The sequence below is a fragment of the Crassostrea angulata genome, chromosome 8 (genome assembly GCF_025612915.1).
Source record: "Crassostrea angulata isolate pt1a10 chromosome 8, ASM2561291v2, whole genome shotgun sequence".
In the NCBI taxonomy this organism is placed as follows: Eukaryota; Metazoa; Mollusca; class Bivalvia; order Ostreida; family Ostreidae; genus Magallana; species Magallana angulata.
In genome coordinates this window covers 57,687,959-57,705,904 of record NC_069118.1, presented here as the reverse complement: position 1 = coordinate 57,705,904, position 17,946 = coordinate 57,687,959, and the positions used below count along the sequence as shown (strand labels likewise).

The 17,946-nt window shown below is 36.7% G+C and overlaps 1 protein-coding gene across 8 annotated transcripts; it reads right to left on the bottom strand.

Moving 5' to 3' along the window:
- Positions 1–886: 886 nt before the first annotated feature.
- On the bottom strand, positions 887–8,618 carry LOC128158590 (uncharacterized). 8 transcript variants are annotated; one of them, XM_052821504.1, is made up of 6 exons: positions 8,308–8,616; positions 8,009–8,064; positions 7,303–7,358; positions 6,607–6,668; positions 5,037–5,153; positions 887–2,938 (listed from the first exon to the last, which is right to left on the bottom strand). In XM_052821504.1, exon 6 carries the CDS (start codon positions 2,913–2,915, stop codon positions 1,254–1,256), a length of 1,662 nt encoding a protein of 553 aa, XP_052677464.1. In that variant the 5' UTR covers positions 2,916–2,938; positions 5,037–5,153; positions 6,607–6,668; positions 7,303–7,358; positions 8,009–8,064; positions 8,308–8,616; the 3' UTR covers positions 887–1,253. The 8 variants fall into 8 exon arrangements, with proteins under 8 accessions (XP_052677464.1, XP_052677468.1, XP_052677462.1 ...); XM_052821508.1 differs by having other exon boundaries at positions 5,055–5,153; positions 8,009–8,618; XM_052821502.1 differs by lacking the exon at positions 6,607–6,668.
- Positions 8,619–17,946: the final 9,328 nt, after the last annotated feature.

Here is a 17,946-nt window from a genome sequence, read left to right as displayed (position 1 = left end):
CCCTTCTGAAAATAAATTCATAAATTTATTGAATTTACATAGTAAATGAAATTTACCTTTAGGCTTCCTTTTTTTTTTTTTTAGATACGAGCATGCAACAATTAAATCAGGGGTCAATCTTCGACGGAAACCAACGTACTCTCTACGTATGCCCTTAGGCTATAGTCTTTTTTCTTCTCACTTTTATCAGTAAGGGGTCCTAACCCCCCCCCCCCCCCCCCCACTTTACCTGCCCCTTTAGTTCCGCGCACGTGTTAATACCTTCGCGATATTGCTGGATGCTGTCAAATCATGTAAATTCTGATCAAAGAGAGGTAACTCTGTATCAGCTATATGACACAACTCGTAGACTACCTATATCGTAACTGGGTAAGAGGTACATAAATTGTTGCGCGGATCAAAGAAAGGGGGAGGGGGTCAGGGGAATTAAACTTAGATCAAAACTTTCATAGTTATTTTAAATTGTGAAAGTTGTCATGCGTAGATCAAGAAATAAATGTAATTCCGGACCCCCCCCCCTCCCTTTTAGATCCGCGCATGGTTGTAAACCATTTCTGTAAATTTACGTGGGATATCAATTTGTTCAGACAAAATAGCTTTGTATGTTTAAACTTCCAGCTATCAATGTTGCATTTTCTCAAATTTCAATCCTCAAAATAGGCAACCGTATGGTAATGTTGGTTTGTCCTCTTCAACACAGACACCTGATGTTACTTATTTTTCTCTTCATAAAATAAATAAAACCTTATTCAGTTTTTAGGTAGGTAGTTTTTATTTTTATATAGAGAAAAATAAGTAACGTCAAGCGCTGCTCCCCAGATGTACTGAGGTCAGTAGCCAATTAAGATATTATGAAATCAACTTTAATGAAATAAATTACATGAAGTTCACATATAAATGTTTCAGTGATTTGTTTATGTACAATAATTTGACACATGTACATGTAATATTCTGCACACAGGAATCATTTTAGTAAAGTCAATATGATAAAATAGATCTAAACACAGTTAATTAATTTGTTGTCACATAATGGTATACACATCATAATTTTATGCACACACACACACACACACACACACACACACACACACACACACATATATATATATATATATTGTGGTATATAAACAGAGTGTTCTGACATATTATAATAAAGATGAACACTTTATCTATATGTAATATATGTACACAGTCTGTTTACATAACAGTTTATCTACCTACATTGATTTTATAGATAATTATACACAGTTTGTTTACATGTTATATTGTATTTTCTTCACTGTACCTGTTTTGTACTCAGTCACAAAGAGGTTGTCTCTGGTGTCCACACATAAACCCCATGGAGACTGTAAATGATAGTTGTCAATGTAGCGGAGGAACTGTCCGTCCTGATCCAGGATGTGGATACGGTGCTTGTCACAGTCTGCTGTCAGGATCCGACCCTGGCTGTCTGTTGTGATGCCGTATGGATAGAATGGTTCCTTGGTAGTAGAGGGAGGACCAGTGTAGGTAAACCGGAGTTTCCCGGCCTGATTGACCACCACTACTGCACGGGCCTCTGACACACAGATATCTAGGTTCCTGTTCTCACTGATGTATTTAATGTTATATCCACTAGATGAATAGAGAGGTTGTCCTTTGTTGTCGTACTGAATACTTTGTTTCTCTGTGGAGCCAGAGTAACGCACAACTTTTGTTTGTTTATCATCATCACTGTTCATGACAACCAGGAGGTCACCAGAGGAGGTACTACAGACACCGCGAGGTCCCCACCCCTGTAGTCTGATCACTGTCTGTATCTGTGTATTCTTCACTATGTTCACAGTGCTATCGTCTCTATCAGTATAAACTAGATCCCCACTCCTTGTCACTGCTATGTCCTGTGGATCGTTCCCTGACTTTGTTTTGACTGACTTCACTAGTTCCCCACGGAGGTTGTACAGACTCATGATTTTGTCATTACCACACGTCCACATCTCCTCATCACTCAGACAGGACACACTGTATAATGGTTTACACTCAGTGTATATCTGTGTGATGATCCGTGGTACATCAATGAGCGGTCTGTCCGGGGGAGAGGACTCAGCACCGGGAGATTCCATGGTGTAGCCATGTTCTTCTGTTTTGATAGATGACGCTGACAGAGAACCAAACTGTTGATAAAGCTGTTCTTTGTTGATCTTCTGAGGGGTAAAACTTGGTAAGGACACTGTGAGTTTAGGAGGCAATCTTCTGAATTCATCATTCCTGGATTTGTAGGCAGAGACATGGCTGACATCATTGGAGTCCAGTAATGTCTTTAGTTCAGCAATGGTCTGTGTGATTTCAGAAATGGTGTGTTTAATTTCATCTTCCTGTTTGTCTAAGACAGCCAGGTGTTTGGTGTCCGTTTCCTCCATGTTAGATTTCATGTTTCTGATAATGGTGTCTATTTCTCTGTGCAAGTCTTCTCCATGTTTGTTGATTTCTGTTGTTAATTTCTGGGAGTTTTCATTCAGAGCAGATTTTTGGACTGGGATAATGGATGCAATCTCTTGGTATTTAAGATAAATGGATTTCTCTAGTTCTTGTAAATCTTTTTGAATTAATTCTTTCTTGCTGTCAATATTATTTACTATTTCAATAAATATATGACCACGGTGTTCTTTAGAGGAAAGACATGTTGCACAAATAGGAATGCCACATTGTTCACAGTAAAGTTCACATAGTTTTCTGGAATGTTTTGAACATTTAGGAGTAGATCCTCTCTTTTCAAATGGCAGCACTTTGTGTTCTTTGGATAAATCAGAGAGATGTTCCCCCACACAGGCTTTACACAGATGTATGTGACAAATGTCACAGTACATAGGGGGGCCCGGAGTCTCACAGAGACGACACCGTAACACATCCTGGGCCCAATTACGAGAGGGATCCATGCTCAGATTCTTTGATCTATGATCTGAAAAAAAAATTCAAAGATAAGTAATTAAATGTCTCATCATGGGATCTAAGTGGTATGCAAGATGAATACTTTAGTTAATAGTCACCCGAGTCCAATCAAATTCTGTGTAACATTCTCAGAATCGCAACAAAATAATTTCATATCCATAACAAAGAAAAATGAACTGATAACTTTTGGCAAATATATTGTTCAAAAGCAGGAATCATTTAAGAAATAAATACAAAGTTGACTTAAAAACTTCATTGAGAATCAGATTGAGATATGACAAAAATTTGACACACACATTATCAGATAATGTTAATAAGTCCACAACGACTTTCAGTATATTTGATCATGTGCAAACCAACGTCAAGTAAAACTCGACAACATTGTCAGGGCAATGACAAACAAATAATGCCAACAGGCCTTAGTACCTGAGTACCATAGCTCTTAGATGGACCCGTCAGGGAGTCCCATGTTTGCATTTCAGAGTCTAAAGCTGAATCTGAGGCTCCTCTGACCGATACACTTACTTTAATTCTTTGCTGTTTGCAAAAATCAATTCATTGAAAAAAAAGGGGGACCAAGAAAATTCTCGGATTATTTATACCCTAGCTTCAGGGTCATATTTTTAATAATAATCACAGTTTCATATGTAATGCACACAACATGCTTAAGTTTATAGCTACAACATTCAATGCACGAGAAGACAGAGTTAAAAATGTACCGGTAACCTTTTTAATTGACAACACATGTCCAACGGCCATAGGTTACCCCACAGAATCAAATTACCTAAAATACATGTTCACTAAATGGCCTCTTTGTCACCCCACCCCAAAATAAAATGCTTCAACCCCTGTCACATATGCAGTGAAATTCACACAATTGAAGACGAGGACATTATGGGCATAATAACAATGCATTATGTAGTGGAGGTTGACAATGGTTTTCAAGGGGTATCAATTTCAACTGTTACCCTCCCTTACAGGCACTATTTATTTTATTATTAAGATTTTAAAATATTTGTATTCTAGCTAAAGGTCTGTAGCTCCTGGTCTGAAAATTTTTGTATTTCGATGGACAACTTTAGAGTTGCAAATCTATTTGTGTTAAAAAATTGTAATTTACGGCATACAAAAAATTACCCGAAGTTTTGGACGATTAACCCTATTTTTCATTTTAAAAAACTTGAATCCTCTTAACCTAATATGCTTTGTGCGATCTTTGGTTGGTATCAACCCACTGATTCTGGAGAGAAATCAAAAACGTAATACGTTTACAGACAGACGAATGCCAGAAAAAGTGATCAAAATAGCTCACTCGAGCTTACAGCTGAGGTGAGAAAAAAGTCTTGGAGTTGGGAGACATGAATCTATATCATAATCTTCCTACAGATGTTTCACATTAAGAATGATGAAGATAATCCTTGTGGTTTCCAGAGATTAAAAGAACTGAAAATGCTCAAATGCCAAATGGGCATGGTCAAGATAAGAGATAAATTTCTTTTACCATTTTTAATGGACATGTTGCTTCATCAAGCTAATGTTTAATGGTCAATCAAAATCTGAATGTCAGTTGTGAAGTTTCAATTGAGAAACGAAGCTTTCAGTTCTTTGCAATGTAAACAAACCTCATGCAATATTGATGTTTACATTTGGGTTTTTGGATAGACAGTATCACAATTAAAACATAATGATGATTGATAAACAGTAGAAGTTGTTTACTGAAGTGCATAGTTAACAAGCAGATGGACAAAGTTCTTATTCATGGTAACTGAAGTTTTCCTACATTGCGACTGATGTATTAAACAAAAAGTTACAAAGAATTGTAAGGCCTGCATCTCACTTAAAGATCGACAGCAGACATTAACAATTTTGGTTACACGTTAGAAATACTTTAATAAGCAATAAAAATAACAAAAAAGAGACAAAAAAGAGCTCAAATTGTGACTATGCCCCTTTCACATAAGGCACAACACACGACGACGAAAGAAAACAAATAGCAAATGATCACTTGAGTGACTCAGGTGACATAAAAATGGCAAAAAAGTACAGTGTTAAAATGCAGCAATACCAATCTTTGCTATATATTGTGTAAAATTATCAGTCTGTATTACCCTTTAAGTTTAAATCACCTGTCTCTTCATTCAGTCAGTCAATGGTGATTCAATCAGGGTGTGCAACCAGAAATTATGGACCAGGCTGGCCGAATAGTATGATAGATGACACAAACCCTGTAATGTATAATGAAGAAGATATATCTAATAATCAATCATAGTTCTTGTCAAAATAAACAGAAAAATATTAAGACTTTTTAAGGAATACATAGATTTATGTAACACAAGCAATGTATTTTTCAAGGTAACACCAGATCATCTGTGGTATCATTGATCATCAGTAGTTTATCATTTGTTTGCAAAATGCAGAGAAAATTTACAGAAATTGCGGCAGCATTTTTGGAAGTTGATATTTGAACAATTCTCTCTGTGGATGCAGAGAATTTTTTTTGCTTGAAATTTTCTGAAAATTGCCCTTTTTCACAGGTCCAGCACCACCCAACTGCCATAAACTACCATATATATTCAGAGACATAAATAATAGAGATTGGCAACTGATCGAAATCTCGCTATCCCTATTGTAAAGTATTCCCAGTTTAAATCAGTGTATCTTTCAACATGTATAGCTAAAAGCTATTACCAAAACATCCAAAATATTATATTTTTATGAGTCTATCTCTTATAAACAAAATTAAAAGAGGAATTTAAGGAGGCAGTTGGCTACCCGTCGTCCAAGATTTCGCCGATGTTTTATAACTGGCCAATATATTTTATATACAAGCTTATCTTTTAAAAAGATTGGTGAGCTAGCGCTGTAGCCATCATAAAACACAGAGGCAGATTTCTAAAACATTGGTTTATATTTCTAAATCGATTAATTAAAAGGAAGGCACAGTGGTGGAATAATGCTGGAGTGGGGTCTCAATTTAGAACTGTGAATCTAGAGTGTGCTTCACATCGGCAATGGCATAGCTCATTGACTGTGCCTTAATCATTATGTATCTACTGTAATTTCAATTTCGAGGTGAAAATTTCAAAGAACCATCGGTACATTTTGTAGCAATCGTATCTTCTCGGGCCTTTCTGGCAAGCTCAGAAAACATATCCAAAGTTGTTTTCTAAGCTTGAAGAAATTTAAGATAAAGCTAGCTATTTTTTTATCATATTGAAAATAACTTTGCATTATAAGACCTAAGCTACTGTTACTTTCTGACATTAAAACACAAAACTTAATGTGAAAATGATAAAACGAAATTCAAATGGTACAGTTTATCTACAGTAGTACAGTATTCGCAGAATCCCTACTATGGAGTCGAGCATGCGTATTCCAGGGAAAAAGACTAACATAGTTGCTAGCGCTCTCGAGCGCTAGCAATAATTATATTAATCTTATTTTTCAATTTTTTGTTTCAAAAATGTCTAAAACCTTTGCCTTTTTTTTCATAAAAACAATATACTTTTGGTTTAAGATCACATCTCAGTTTACTAAAAAGTAATTCTCAAAGTAAGGTCGGACCCGTAACATTTTCAACAACAAAACACGCTAATGGCGGAGTTGCCAATCTCTGTTATTCATGTCTCTGATATATTGAAGATTTGTAGGTTAATGTCTACCCATGCACATATTCACCAATTAAAGGTGGGGAGGGGGTTAAATCATCTTCCCTTTGAGTGACATTTCAAGTTCTGAACCTGAAAGTGAAAATGTTGGCCATATTTACGCATTTTTATAATCATCCTTATCTGGTAAAACAAAGCTATCAGTACTATCATGTATCAATAAAATGGACATGAGCTCTTTTACTACAGACTGAATGCAATAAATAGTTAAGCAATTTAGTTATTCCCCTCAAATAACAAGCCTAACATCAGGGTTCCCTCCGCCTCGTATTTCAATATTACAGGGTGTTTTGCATTAAACTGTCCCCTGTCATGTACGCATTCACACCAGTATTGATGTGGACCTGTGCAATCCAAAACGTAAATTATTTGTTTATTGAAACTTAGATTTTTTAAAACATAAGATGTATTCAAACTTGTCCAAGGAAGTTATCCCGTTATTCTTTATTTCTTAGATAATGAAGCAAATGTGCTACAAGGATATCTATGGGCAGCAACTAAGCCCATGGCCCGGTTAGGGGACAAGGGTCATAAATAAAGCTACTTGGTAGAGTGCTAATAGATTAAGAAGATAGCAGTTATGGCACGTATACTATAGAATTCAACTGGAGATAAGTTAAATACACACATGTATAATATAAATTTTAATACATTGAAGATTTCACCATTAAATAGGTACATTATAGAGATCTACGAGTCTACAAACCTCTTCAACTCAACATGGCGGCATTCCACCTCGATCTCTTCCTGGTCTGGTCGTGCCTGTTTAAAATCACGTGACTTGTTTAAAATTCAGGTCATATAAAGCCTAGATGTCCTACATAAACACAATCTGAACTTTCCCCCTCTTTCAATTTTAACTGGGATGTCTTGGGGTTTATATTATTGCATATAGCCAATTGGATAACAATAGTACAGTACTGCAGTAGGCTTACAATATATTTCCGTTTTACACAAAAACTACGGCCAGCTGCATCTGAGCACAGGAGTCGGCGATTTTATCAATTTGTTGTAAATAAATGAGAAACAGGCAAAATCCTACCAGTGAGCTTCGCGAGCTCGCTAAGCATTTACAACAAATTGATAAAATCGCCGACTCCTGTTTAATATTAAATGTCTCTGGTCGAACTGTTCATATGCAATATATTAATCTTTCTAGAATTCAACTGGAGATAAGTTAAATACACACATGTATAATATAAATTCTAATACATTGACGATTTCACCATTAAATAGGTACATTATACTGTGCGACCAGTTCTCGCCGAGTACCATTTCTCGCCAGTACATTGTGACGTCATTTTTCGTCTATAATTTTATGTGTTGATAAAATGACGTCACAATGTACTGGCGAGAAATGGTACTCGGCGAGAACTGGTTGCACGCCAGTAGAGATCTACGAGTCTACAAACCTCTCTAACTCAACATGGCGGCATTCCACCTCGCTCTCTTCCTGGTCTGGTCGTGCCTGTTTAAAATCACGTGACTTGTTAAAAAAAAATCAGGTCATATATAAAGCCTACAACAGTTGTAAGTGCATGTAAACAATCTGAACTTTCCCCCTCTTTCAATTTAAACTTGGATGCCTTGGTACAGCATTTCCGTTTTGCACAAAAACCTACGACCAGCCGCCTACAGTACTTATTATTATAGTAAATATTGATTCGTAAGAAATATTAATTAAAATGTATACACATTTGTAAATAAATACAAGATTGTTATGCTTATGACAATGCACTCCCTGAGATTTGTTCTGCATCTGGCATCTCTCGAATCCGTCTGCTTGCAAACTTGCACCATAGAATCAGCCGGTGCGTCGATTTACCCAAATGGACCCAATATGAAACCAAATGGACCCAAATTACGACCTAAATGATCCTAAATAAAATTCCAAATGGCGACCCAAATGGAAAATTATCACAATAAAATTAATCTTATCACATCAATTCTGAAATAAATCACATTATCCTGATTATTAAATTGATTTTTTAATCATATCTGGGGTCTCTGTATAGACCCGATGAGCGCAATGTTCTGATTGATCGGATAGGATATATTTTGCAAAATAGATAATTTTAAATTTCCTCATACTTTCGTTTGTAATCGTATCGTTTGTGATTTTTGCTACATTACTAATTCCTTATTTTGTCAATATATTTTATATAAAACAAAGCTTCTATGAGGCATTGAATGATCCCACATGCAGTATGTAACGACCTGATATTCGTGTAATGTCAAGATGAACAAAGATTTTTTTCTATATTCAATATTTATCCCCAATTTTCTCGAATGTTTTATATACGATTTTATTATGATTATATTCAATTTTAAAAGAAAGGATTGAGGAAGTTTATGTATTTTATAAAACTAAAAGTAAAATTTAATACTTAGAGAAGCGGGCCGGTGTAAAATAGAATAATGACCCCCGTAGAAAAATGACTGAGGGTAATTTTTCGACGCAGAAGAATGATCAACCCCCACCCCCCCCCCCCCCACCCACCCCCCGGTCTTTATTCTATGCAGAAAATGACCCCGGTCTTTATTTTACGTAGAACAATGACCCTTCTGCCTAAAGAATAAGTGTCATGTTTATATAAATGAGCACACTTTACATGGAGAAAACTGATCCCTGTAGAATAATGACCCCCTTAGGGATTAAAGTTTTTAGTATAATTTTTTATTATTTGTGAAATAGTCTATAGAATATTGTAATTTTTACTGCAGATTACAGAAAGTAACAGAAATTATTATTCATACTCGAATAAACTTAATGTGTAAAAAGGGGTATATCTTAGTAAATAAAAAAACCCATCCGTTATAACAAGATACTGACCTATTGTACATGTATCGGGGCTATGGTTTTCATGTTAACGAGTTACATTTATAAGTATTTCATTTTTACGAGTGACAACACATTAAAATTATTTCGAAATACAAGACACTATGAAACAAATTTCTGTTTATTGGCGGTGAAAGAGTAAACTCGATAGTGTTCATGAATTAAACTTGCATTGACGATTTCTCCCAACTGATAGATATGCAAGTGCATCATCCAGAATTAATGATGAAATCAAAATTTTGAAAAGTGTACTCCATTGTTTGGCATTTTAACCATGCTGAAGTTAACAGTCTCTAAAACAGCAGCCATTACGCCAGTAGAAAGGAAAATCGTCAAAGTACCGAGAGCCCCCTAAATTGTCAAAGTACCGAGAGCCCCCTAAATCGTCAAAGTACCGAGAGTCCCCTAACAGAATATATATTTTACGTTATCATCGGCATACTTTAGTCAATATCAAAATGATAAATGCATCAATAGTTTGTAGGAGCATTGACAACTTCGGAGGCAGTAAAGATCGTGTGATTAAAATCAAGGGAGATATTAACCCCTCGGAACCACCTGATGGTATCCATACAGACCAAATTTGAGACCTGGACATGATAGCCCTTTAGGTTTCCTGCACTGCCCTGTAATTCGTTTGATGTTCACTTTAAAGAAAAGGGAGAAAACGGACCACTATTCACCACAATATCGTTGTGAAGAGTTTAAAAAATGACAAAGTTCTAGTGAGCTAAATCACAAATAGAATTCAATGGACACATATAGATATGATAGAAGCCCTCGACCCTTGTTAGAAATATATCAAGAAACTTCCACTACCTAACGCGTGTGTTTCTAAGTTTGTGTGATCAAAATCAAGGGGGGTATAAACCCCTAAAGTAAGCCCGAACCCCTTATCAACGCTTTTAGATAAAATCTCTTCTTATTATATTCGATCAGTTTTTATTATCTATTCAAAACTTACTATAGTCAGGTACTCTTCACACATTTGCTCTAAAAAAGTATATTCATGATCACTATAAAAGCATTACGACAAATGTTTAGAATATCGATGTACAGTGGGGCGTCATATGACCGGACTGAAATATATAACTAAGGTACGATTATCGTCACATCGCCTGGCTATTGAAACTGGTAGATATAATAACACAAATAGAGAAAATAGATTTTGCCCACATTGCAAAACTATAGTGTTGAAAATGAATTCCATTTTTTATTTGTTTGTCCTTTATACAGAACATTGCACAGATTATGCATGAAAGAATATTGTTATTAAAAAAACCTTCTATGTTTAAATTAATTCAGTTTTTTAATATTCAAGATGTTAAAGATCTCTGTAATCTTGGCAAATTCATTCCTTAAAGTATGCTATTAAGCGACAACTATATTATATAATTGTTATAGTCTTTTGTTATGTTTTCTCAACCTGTACATATAGCAGTATATGTTATTATTTGTACATGCACAAGTTCTTCTGTAAAAACACTACCACTTCATGTTAAACGTATGATATACTGATAAGCTGTAAAGCTTAAAGAAATAAAGAATTGTTATTGAATTTAGTATATAAATAGTTAAACACTCTAACTTCCCAAATCACTTTTAAATATTACCAACATTGCTGGTAAGACAAGATTAGTCACGCCTCACTCGGCACATGGTTGGGTATCTTTACGCAGTGCACCTGTCAAGTGACACCACTTTTTAAAACACTCCTCTACTTCATAGGAAGATTGTGCTTAATAAATTTGGAGCGGTTTCATACTTTTCAGAAAAATAATTTTTAACGAAGTGTCTCAGTAATGCCCTATCAGATTAAGCCGATCGAAACAAGAGGTATAGGAAGAAAACAATAAGGAAAACATTTCAATTGATCGGAAGTGTATTGGTGGAAAATTGACGTGTCAAGATATAGATTGTTAAAAACCTAACGTAAATAGGCTCATTTCACACTTGTTCGTTGATTATCACACAATTTCCTCATAGTGTATAAATTTGTTTTTCTTTTGTTTTCTTTTTTTAAATACGGAATAACTCTGCAACATTAGCAACACCTGCACAGATTTCAGAACACACACGTGTAGACCTGCCAATTTGTTGCCGATGCAATTGTAAAATCGCGATAAAATAAAGTTTAGCAAGCTGTGCATATATTTTGTTAATCAAATATCGTTTTTAAATAATAGAGCTATATAAAATATTGTTAAGAATAATTCTTGGTAAAGTATCAAGTATTATAAAATAGTTCAGCAGATTTCTACACAAGTGCAGCGCGTCATTTCCCGCCATATGTAGACGAGAGTAGAGAGTTAACTTTTAACAATCAATATGTGTCCATGTAAGTGTGTTTGTGTGCTTGTTTGCTACGGATATGAAAACTATATTCAGCAATTTCTTTATACGTTCGGTGTTTATAACTTCAAAATCAGTTGAACAGAGTGAAAATTTAGGTAATTTCAAAGTCAGATATCTCAATGGATACAGGGTATAACTAAACTCTATTCTTGTTTATAGAGGGGGTCATTTTTCTACGGAGGTCATTTCTCTTCGTGTTTAACATGAATAAATATTATCCCTGGGTCTTTTTTCTACAGAAAAATCCAACTATTCTACAGTAAGAGGGGTCATTATTCTACGTCAAAAAATGACCCCGGTCGTTATTCTACGGGGGTCATTATTATTGCATTGAATCATGGGTTTTTGAAGTATACAGTCTCATAACTGCAGCGATGTTTGCATACAAATTTTCATAACGCGCTAACGCACGTTACTCAATTTGTATGCACAAAAAATGATTTAATGCTTATATTTACATTATTTAAACTTCATGCCTGGTCTGCAAATGTGATTTATACCTTAAAATTCCTATCTTATCCTAAGGGTAAGTTCATATTAGTGGAAAAGCCACAGTAACAACCGCAAGCGTGAACTTTCATTTTCGCTTGTGACGTTGCAGTTAACAGCGTTTAACGTTTGTGACGTCATAATAAAACTCGTCATTTTAACCATTGAGTACCCTGTGTGCATTACAGTGTTATAACTGCCGTAGCTTGCAACACACTTTACATGCAAAAACTATGTGGAATGTAAATATTCTTCTTTACACCGGCAGGATTAAAATTAAAATCTAATCTCAAATGGCCATTACTTGGCCTAAATTCTTTTTGTTGCAACTGATTGGAATAAAAAATTCGACAAGCTGACTTCTGACAATCTGACAATTCGACATAACTATCTGACAAATGGTGTCAGAACTATGCCACCAGATCTAAGATATCTCGTACATGTATATGACAAGACGAAATAATACTCTGTCAAGTCGACATAAACATTTAATAAAATCGCCATGAAATTCTGAATAGACAATACTATAAACAGCTGACAGGACAGCAAAACCAGCACACAGTTGTTGCAACAATAACATATCATAGCCTGAACAACAAATGTTTTTGTACAAAATGTTTAATATATTGCAAAAATTTGTAAGAGAAAAAAACCCAGGCCCTGAGGTTATAAAACTTTTTTCCATACTCGTACTCCTTACTCCGAGTATGTGCTTCACTGAGTATAGCTCTGAAAACCGAGGTTATAAAAGTTTTGAAATATGTTCTCAGCTGCGTACTAGTTTGAGTATGCTCCAAAAGCCGATCGATGAAATTTAACGTCTCTGGAGAAAGACAGAGAACGTTAATTCATGTCAATAGTCCTGGCATGTAGGCAAACTGTACATGTATTCAGATTAATTATTTATCAACAAAATGTAACACATTATTTACAAGTACATATTACCTTCTTCATCTGCAAGCATGGATATGTGTCTGCATCTATAACTTATGAATTTTTGAGCAACAAAGAGCAATTCCAGTGTAATTGGTAAAACTATCAACAAATTGTGTTTATGTCAAATCTCTCTCTCTCTCTCTCTCTCTCTCTCTCTCTCTCTCTCTCTCTCTCTCTCTCTCTCTCTCTCTCTCTCTCTCTCTCTCTAATGAGACTCAGATAGTGATTCATGCATGTGATGATTAAGTATAATTATGTTGCCCCCAAGTGGATATCTCTTAAGATATTTAGTGAGCAGTTCCTGTATTAGGAAAAACAGGGAAGAGTTTAATGCGAAAATAGAAACATATACTTGGGAAAATCACAAAAATACTGAGAAGATCCGTTTATTTTCACACTCATATAGTATACACTAAGGAAATTATATGGGTATTCCGATTTAATTGCAACATAAATGTACTATATTTGCCTTAATTCTTGTGAGAAAAAAACATCTAATATCTTGAAGGGGTGGGTCGGGGGTGGGGGTTGGAATTGCATCAATGAACATATGCCAAAATTAAGCCAAGGACACACGTAAAGTTTCTCATTTCATTATTTTCGGGAATGTGCACGGGAGTTTAAGAAAATTCACTAATTGAAATACTTTTGAAATTTCCAATATGAGGACCACGTTAAACCAAAACAACGTGTTCAGGGAATGTCAAACTGTGTACTAAAGTTGCTGTAACCCTTTTTGTTGGGTTTTATTGATGGTTCAAGTTTTTCTCACTTAGTCAAGGCTTGAAAATGTGTGTTTAGAATTTACACATACATTTTAATATTAAGTAACGTTATTTGATATTTTTGAGCAAGCCTTTTCCTATTCATCTTTAAAATTTGAAATACATGTGTTAATTTTGATGCATTTGACATAAATATTTGGTTACTTTAGATAAAAAAAAGGAATAACTATATGAATTATCGAAATAGTTACTTGCTAATAAAAAAACAATTTAAGAGATGAATATTCCCACAGCTAAGCTATATAGAGAAAAATTTCTCACATGGAAATGCGAAGAAGCATTTTATCACAAGTAGTACATGTATTTTCAACCGATTGCATAGAATAACAATAATCCCTTCATTACCAAAATGTTTTTTTCTGTGTTTTTTAGTTACACCATTGAACACACGCGTTTTCTTCATATTGCACCATTGAAATCAGTCTAATGTAGAGAAATCCTCCAAGTTAAAAGAAAAAAAGATAATTAAGACTCGGAAGTTGCATGTACATTTTCTTTGCCAGAAGGAGTATGATTTAACTTTATTTGGACAATTTTTCTAGGGCTGTGGAGGGTGCCAGGTGCGACCTCCTTGACCCCGCCACTGATTTACCGCTTATTCAATAAATGTTTCCCTTTCCATGTTTTGTGGCATGCAACATAAATGATAATTGATTAATAAGTAAGTAATAGAAAGTGTTAGATTTTTATGGATCCCCCATCCTTTGTAATGTTTAGAACTAACCTACATTTTCACTGTAATCAAAAAAGGGACCAAGCAAGTACATCTGATTGAAATTGATTAATAACGATACATGTTCATTGATTTCTTTGTTTTAAATGATGGGGTTTATGGGTCGTATTTGACTAAACACAGAATTCTTAAAAAGTCGAGCTATTCAACGGTAGTATTTTGTACGTAGATTTACATGTACGTGTACATTAATTAATGAAGCAAACTATTATTTATTTTGTACATTTTGTAAGTTATTTTAATAATCTTGGTTGCAGTTCGCCCTTACTCTTAAATTCATCTCCATTATATCTAGATATGTAAATAATAAAATGGTAAAAACTTTCCATTTTAATTCATATACATGAAAATATGATAAGATTATAGCGTATAATATAGCGACGTTTCAATATGAACAATATTATATGTTTGCACTGCATTTTATTTAGATTAAATCTCTTACGACTTTGAGAAAGCTTCATAGCTTAATCAGAAAATTGCCGTTTTGTACTCAGCCAGAGTACAAGTATGGGTATTAAAAATCTTTATAACCTCGATACCTTGAGTACGAGTACGATTTGGAGCACGATGTACGATTTGAAGTACAAGATCGTACTCAAGAAAGTTTTATAACCTCGGGGCCAGTTAAGCCAATTGAATATCAAGTCTAATAATTTCCAAATTAAAACAAATTGTACAATAAATCACCTATACTGTGAACTACAGGGCACGGGGCCTGAAACAGATCAACTACAGAATACAGGGCCTGGTACAGACCAACTACACAATACAGGGCCTGGTACAGACCAACTACAGAATACAGGGCCTGGTATAGACAAACTACATAATACAGGGCCTGGTACAGACCAACTACATAATACAGGGCCTGGTACAGACCAACTACAGAATACAGGGCCTTGGACAGATCGACAAACTACAGAATACAGGGCCTGGTACAGACCAACTACAGAATACAGGGCCTGGTATAGACCAACTACACAATACAGGGCCTGGTACAGACCAACTACAGAATACAGGGCCTGGTATAGACCAACTACACAATACAGGGCCTGGTACAGACCAACTACACAATACAGGGCCTGGTACAGACAAACTACACAATACAGGGCCTGGTACAGACCAACTACAGAATACAGGGCCTGGTACAGACCAACTACACAATACAGGGCCTGGTACAGACCAACTACAGAATACAGGGCCTTGGACAGATCGACAAACTACAGAATACAGGGCCTGGTACAGACCAACCACAGAATACAGGGCCTGGTACAGACCAACTACACAATACAGGGCCTGGTACAGACAAACTACAGAATACAGGGCCTTGTACAGACAAACTACAGAATACAGGGCCTGGTACAAACCAACCACAGAATACAGGGCCTGGTACAGACCAACTACACAATACAGGGCCTGGTACAGACCAACTACAGAATACAGGGCCTTGTACAGACCAACTACACAATACAGGGCCTGGTACAGACCAACTACACAATACAGGGCCTGGTACAGACCAACTACACAATACAGGGCCTGGTACAGACCAACTACACAATACAGGGCCTGGTACAGACAAACTACAGAATACAGGGCCTTGTACAGACAAACTACACAATACAGGGCCTGGTACAGACCAACTACACAATACAGGGCCTGGTACAGACCAACTACACAATACAGGGCCTGGTACAGACCAACTACACAATACAGGGCCTGGTACAGACCAACTACACAATACAGGGCCTGGTACAGACAAACTACAGAATACAGGGCCTTGGACAGATCGACAAACTACAGAATACAGGGCCTGGTACAGACCAACCACAGAATACAGGGCCTGGTACAGACCAACTACACAATACAGGGCCTGGTACAGACCAACTACAGAATACAGGGCCTTGTACAGACCAACTACACAATACAGGGCCTGGTACAGACCAACTACACAATACAGGGCCTGGTACAGACCAACTACACAATACAGGGCCTGGTACAGACCAACTACAGAATACAGGGCCTTGTACAGACCAACTACACAATACAGGGCCTGGTACAGACAAACTACAGAATACAGGGCCTTGTACAGACAAACTACAGAATACAGGGCCTGGTACTGACCAACTTCAGAATACAGGGCCTGGTATAGACCAACTACACAATACAGGGCCTGGTACAGACAAACTACACAATAAAGGGCCTGGTACAGACCAACTACACAACACAGGGCCTAGTACAGACAAACTACAGAATGCAGGGCCTTGTACAGACCAACTACAGAATACAGGGCCTAGTACGGACCAACTACAGAATACAGGGCCTGGTACAGACCAACTACAGAATACAGGGCCTGCTACTGACCAACTACAGAATACAGGGCCTGGTACAGACCAACTACACAATACAGGGCCTGGTACAGACAAACTACACAATACAGGGCCTGGTACAGACCAACTACACAATACAAGGCCTGGTGCAGATCAACTACACAATACAGGACCTGGTACAGACCAACCACAGAATACAGGGCCTGGTACAGACCAACTACACAATACAGGGCCTGGTACAGACCAACTACAGGATACAGGGCCTTGTACAGACAAACTACACAATACAGGGCCTGGTACAGACCAACTACACAATACAGGGCCTGGTACAGACCAACTACAGAATACAGGGCCTGGTACAGACCAACTACAGAATACAGGGCCTGGTACAGACAAACTACAGAATACAGGGCCTTGTACAGACAAACTACAGAATACAGGGCCTGGTACTGACCAACTTCAGAATACAGGGCCTGGTATAGACCAACTACAGAATACAGGGCCTGGTACAGACCAACTACACAATACAGGGCCTGGTACAGACCAACTACACAATACAGGGCCTGGTACAGACAAACTACAGAATACAGGGCCTTGTACAGACAAACTACAGAATACAGGGCCTGGTACAGACCAACCACAGAATACAGGGCCTGGTACAGACCAACTACACAATACAGGGCCTGGTACAGACCAACTACACAATACAGGGCCTGGTACAGACCAACTACAGAATACAGGGCCTGGTACAGACCAACTACACAATACAGGGCCTGGTACAGACCAACTACACAATACAGGGCCTGGTACAGACCAACTACACAATACAGGGCCTGGTACAGACAAACTACAGAATACAGGGCCTGGTACAGACAAACTACAGAATACA

Coding starts and splice junctions, on each gene's coding strand:
- LOC128158590 (XM_052821508.1), bottom strand. CDS start 2,915: ATGGATCCCTCTCGTAATTGGGCCCAGGATGTGTTACGGTGTCGTCTC.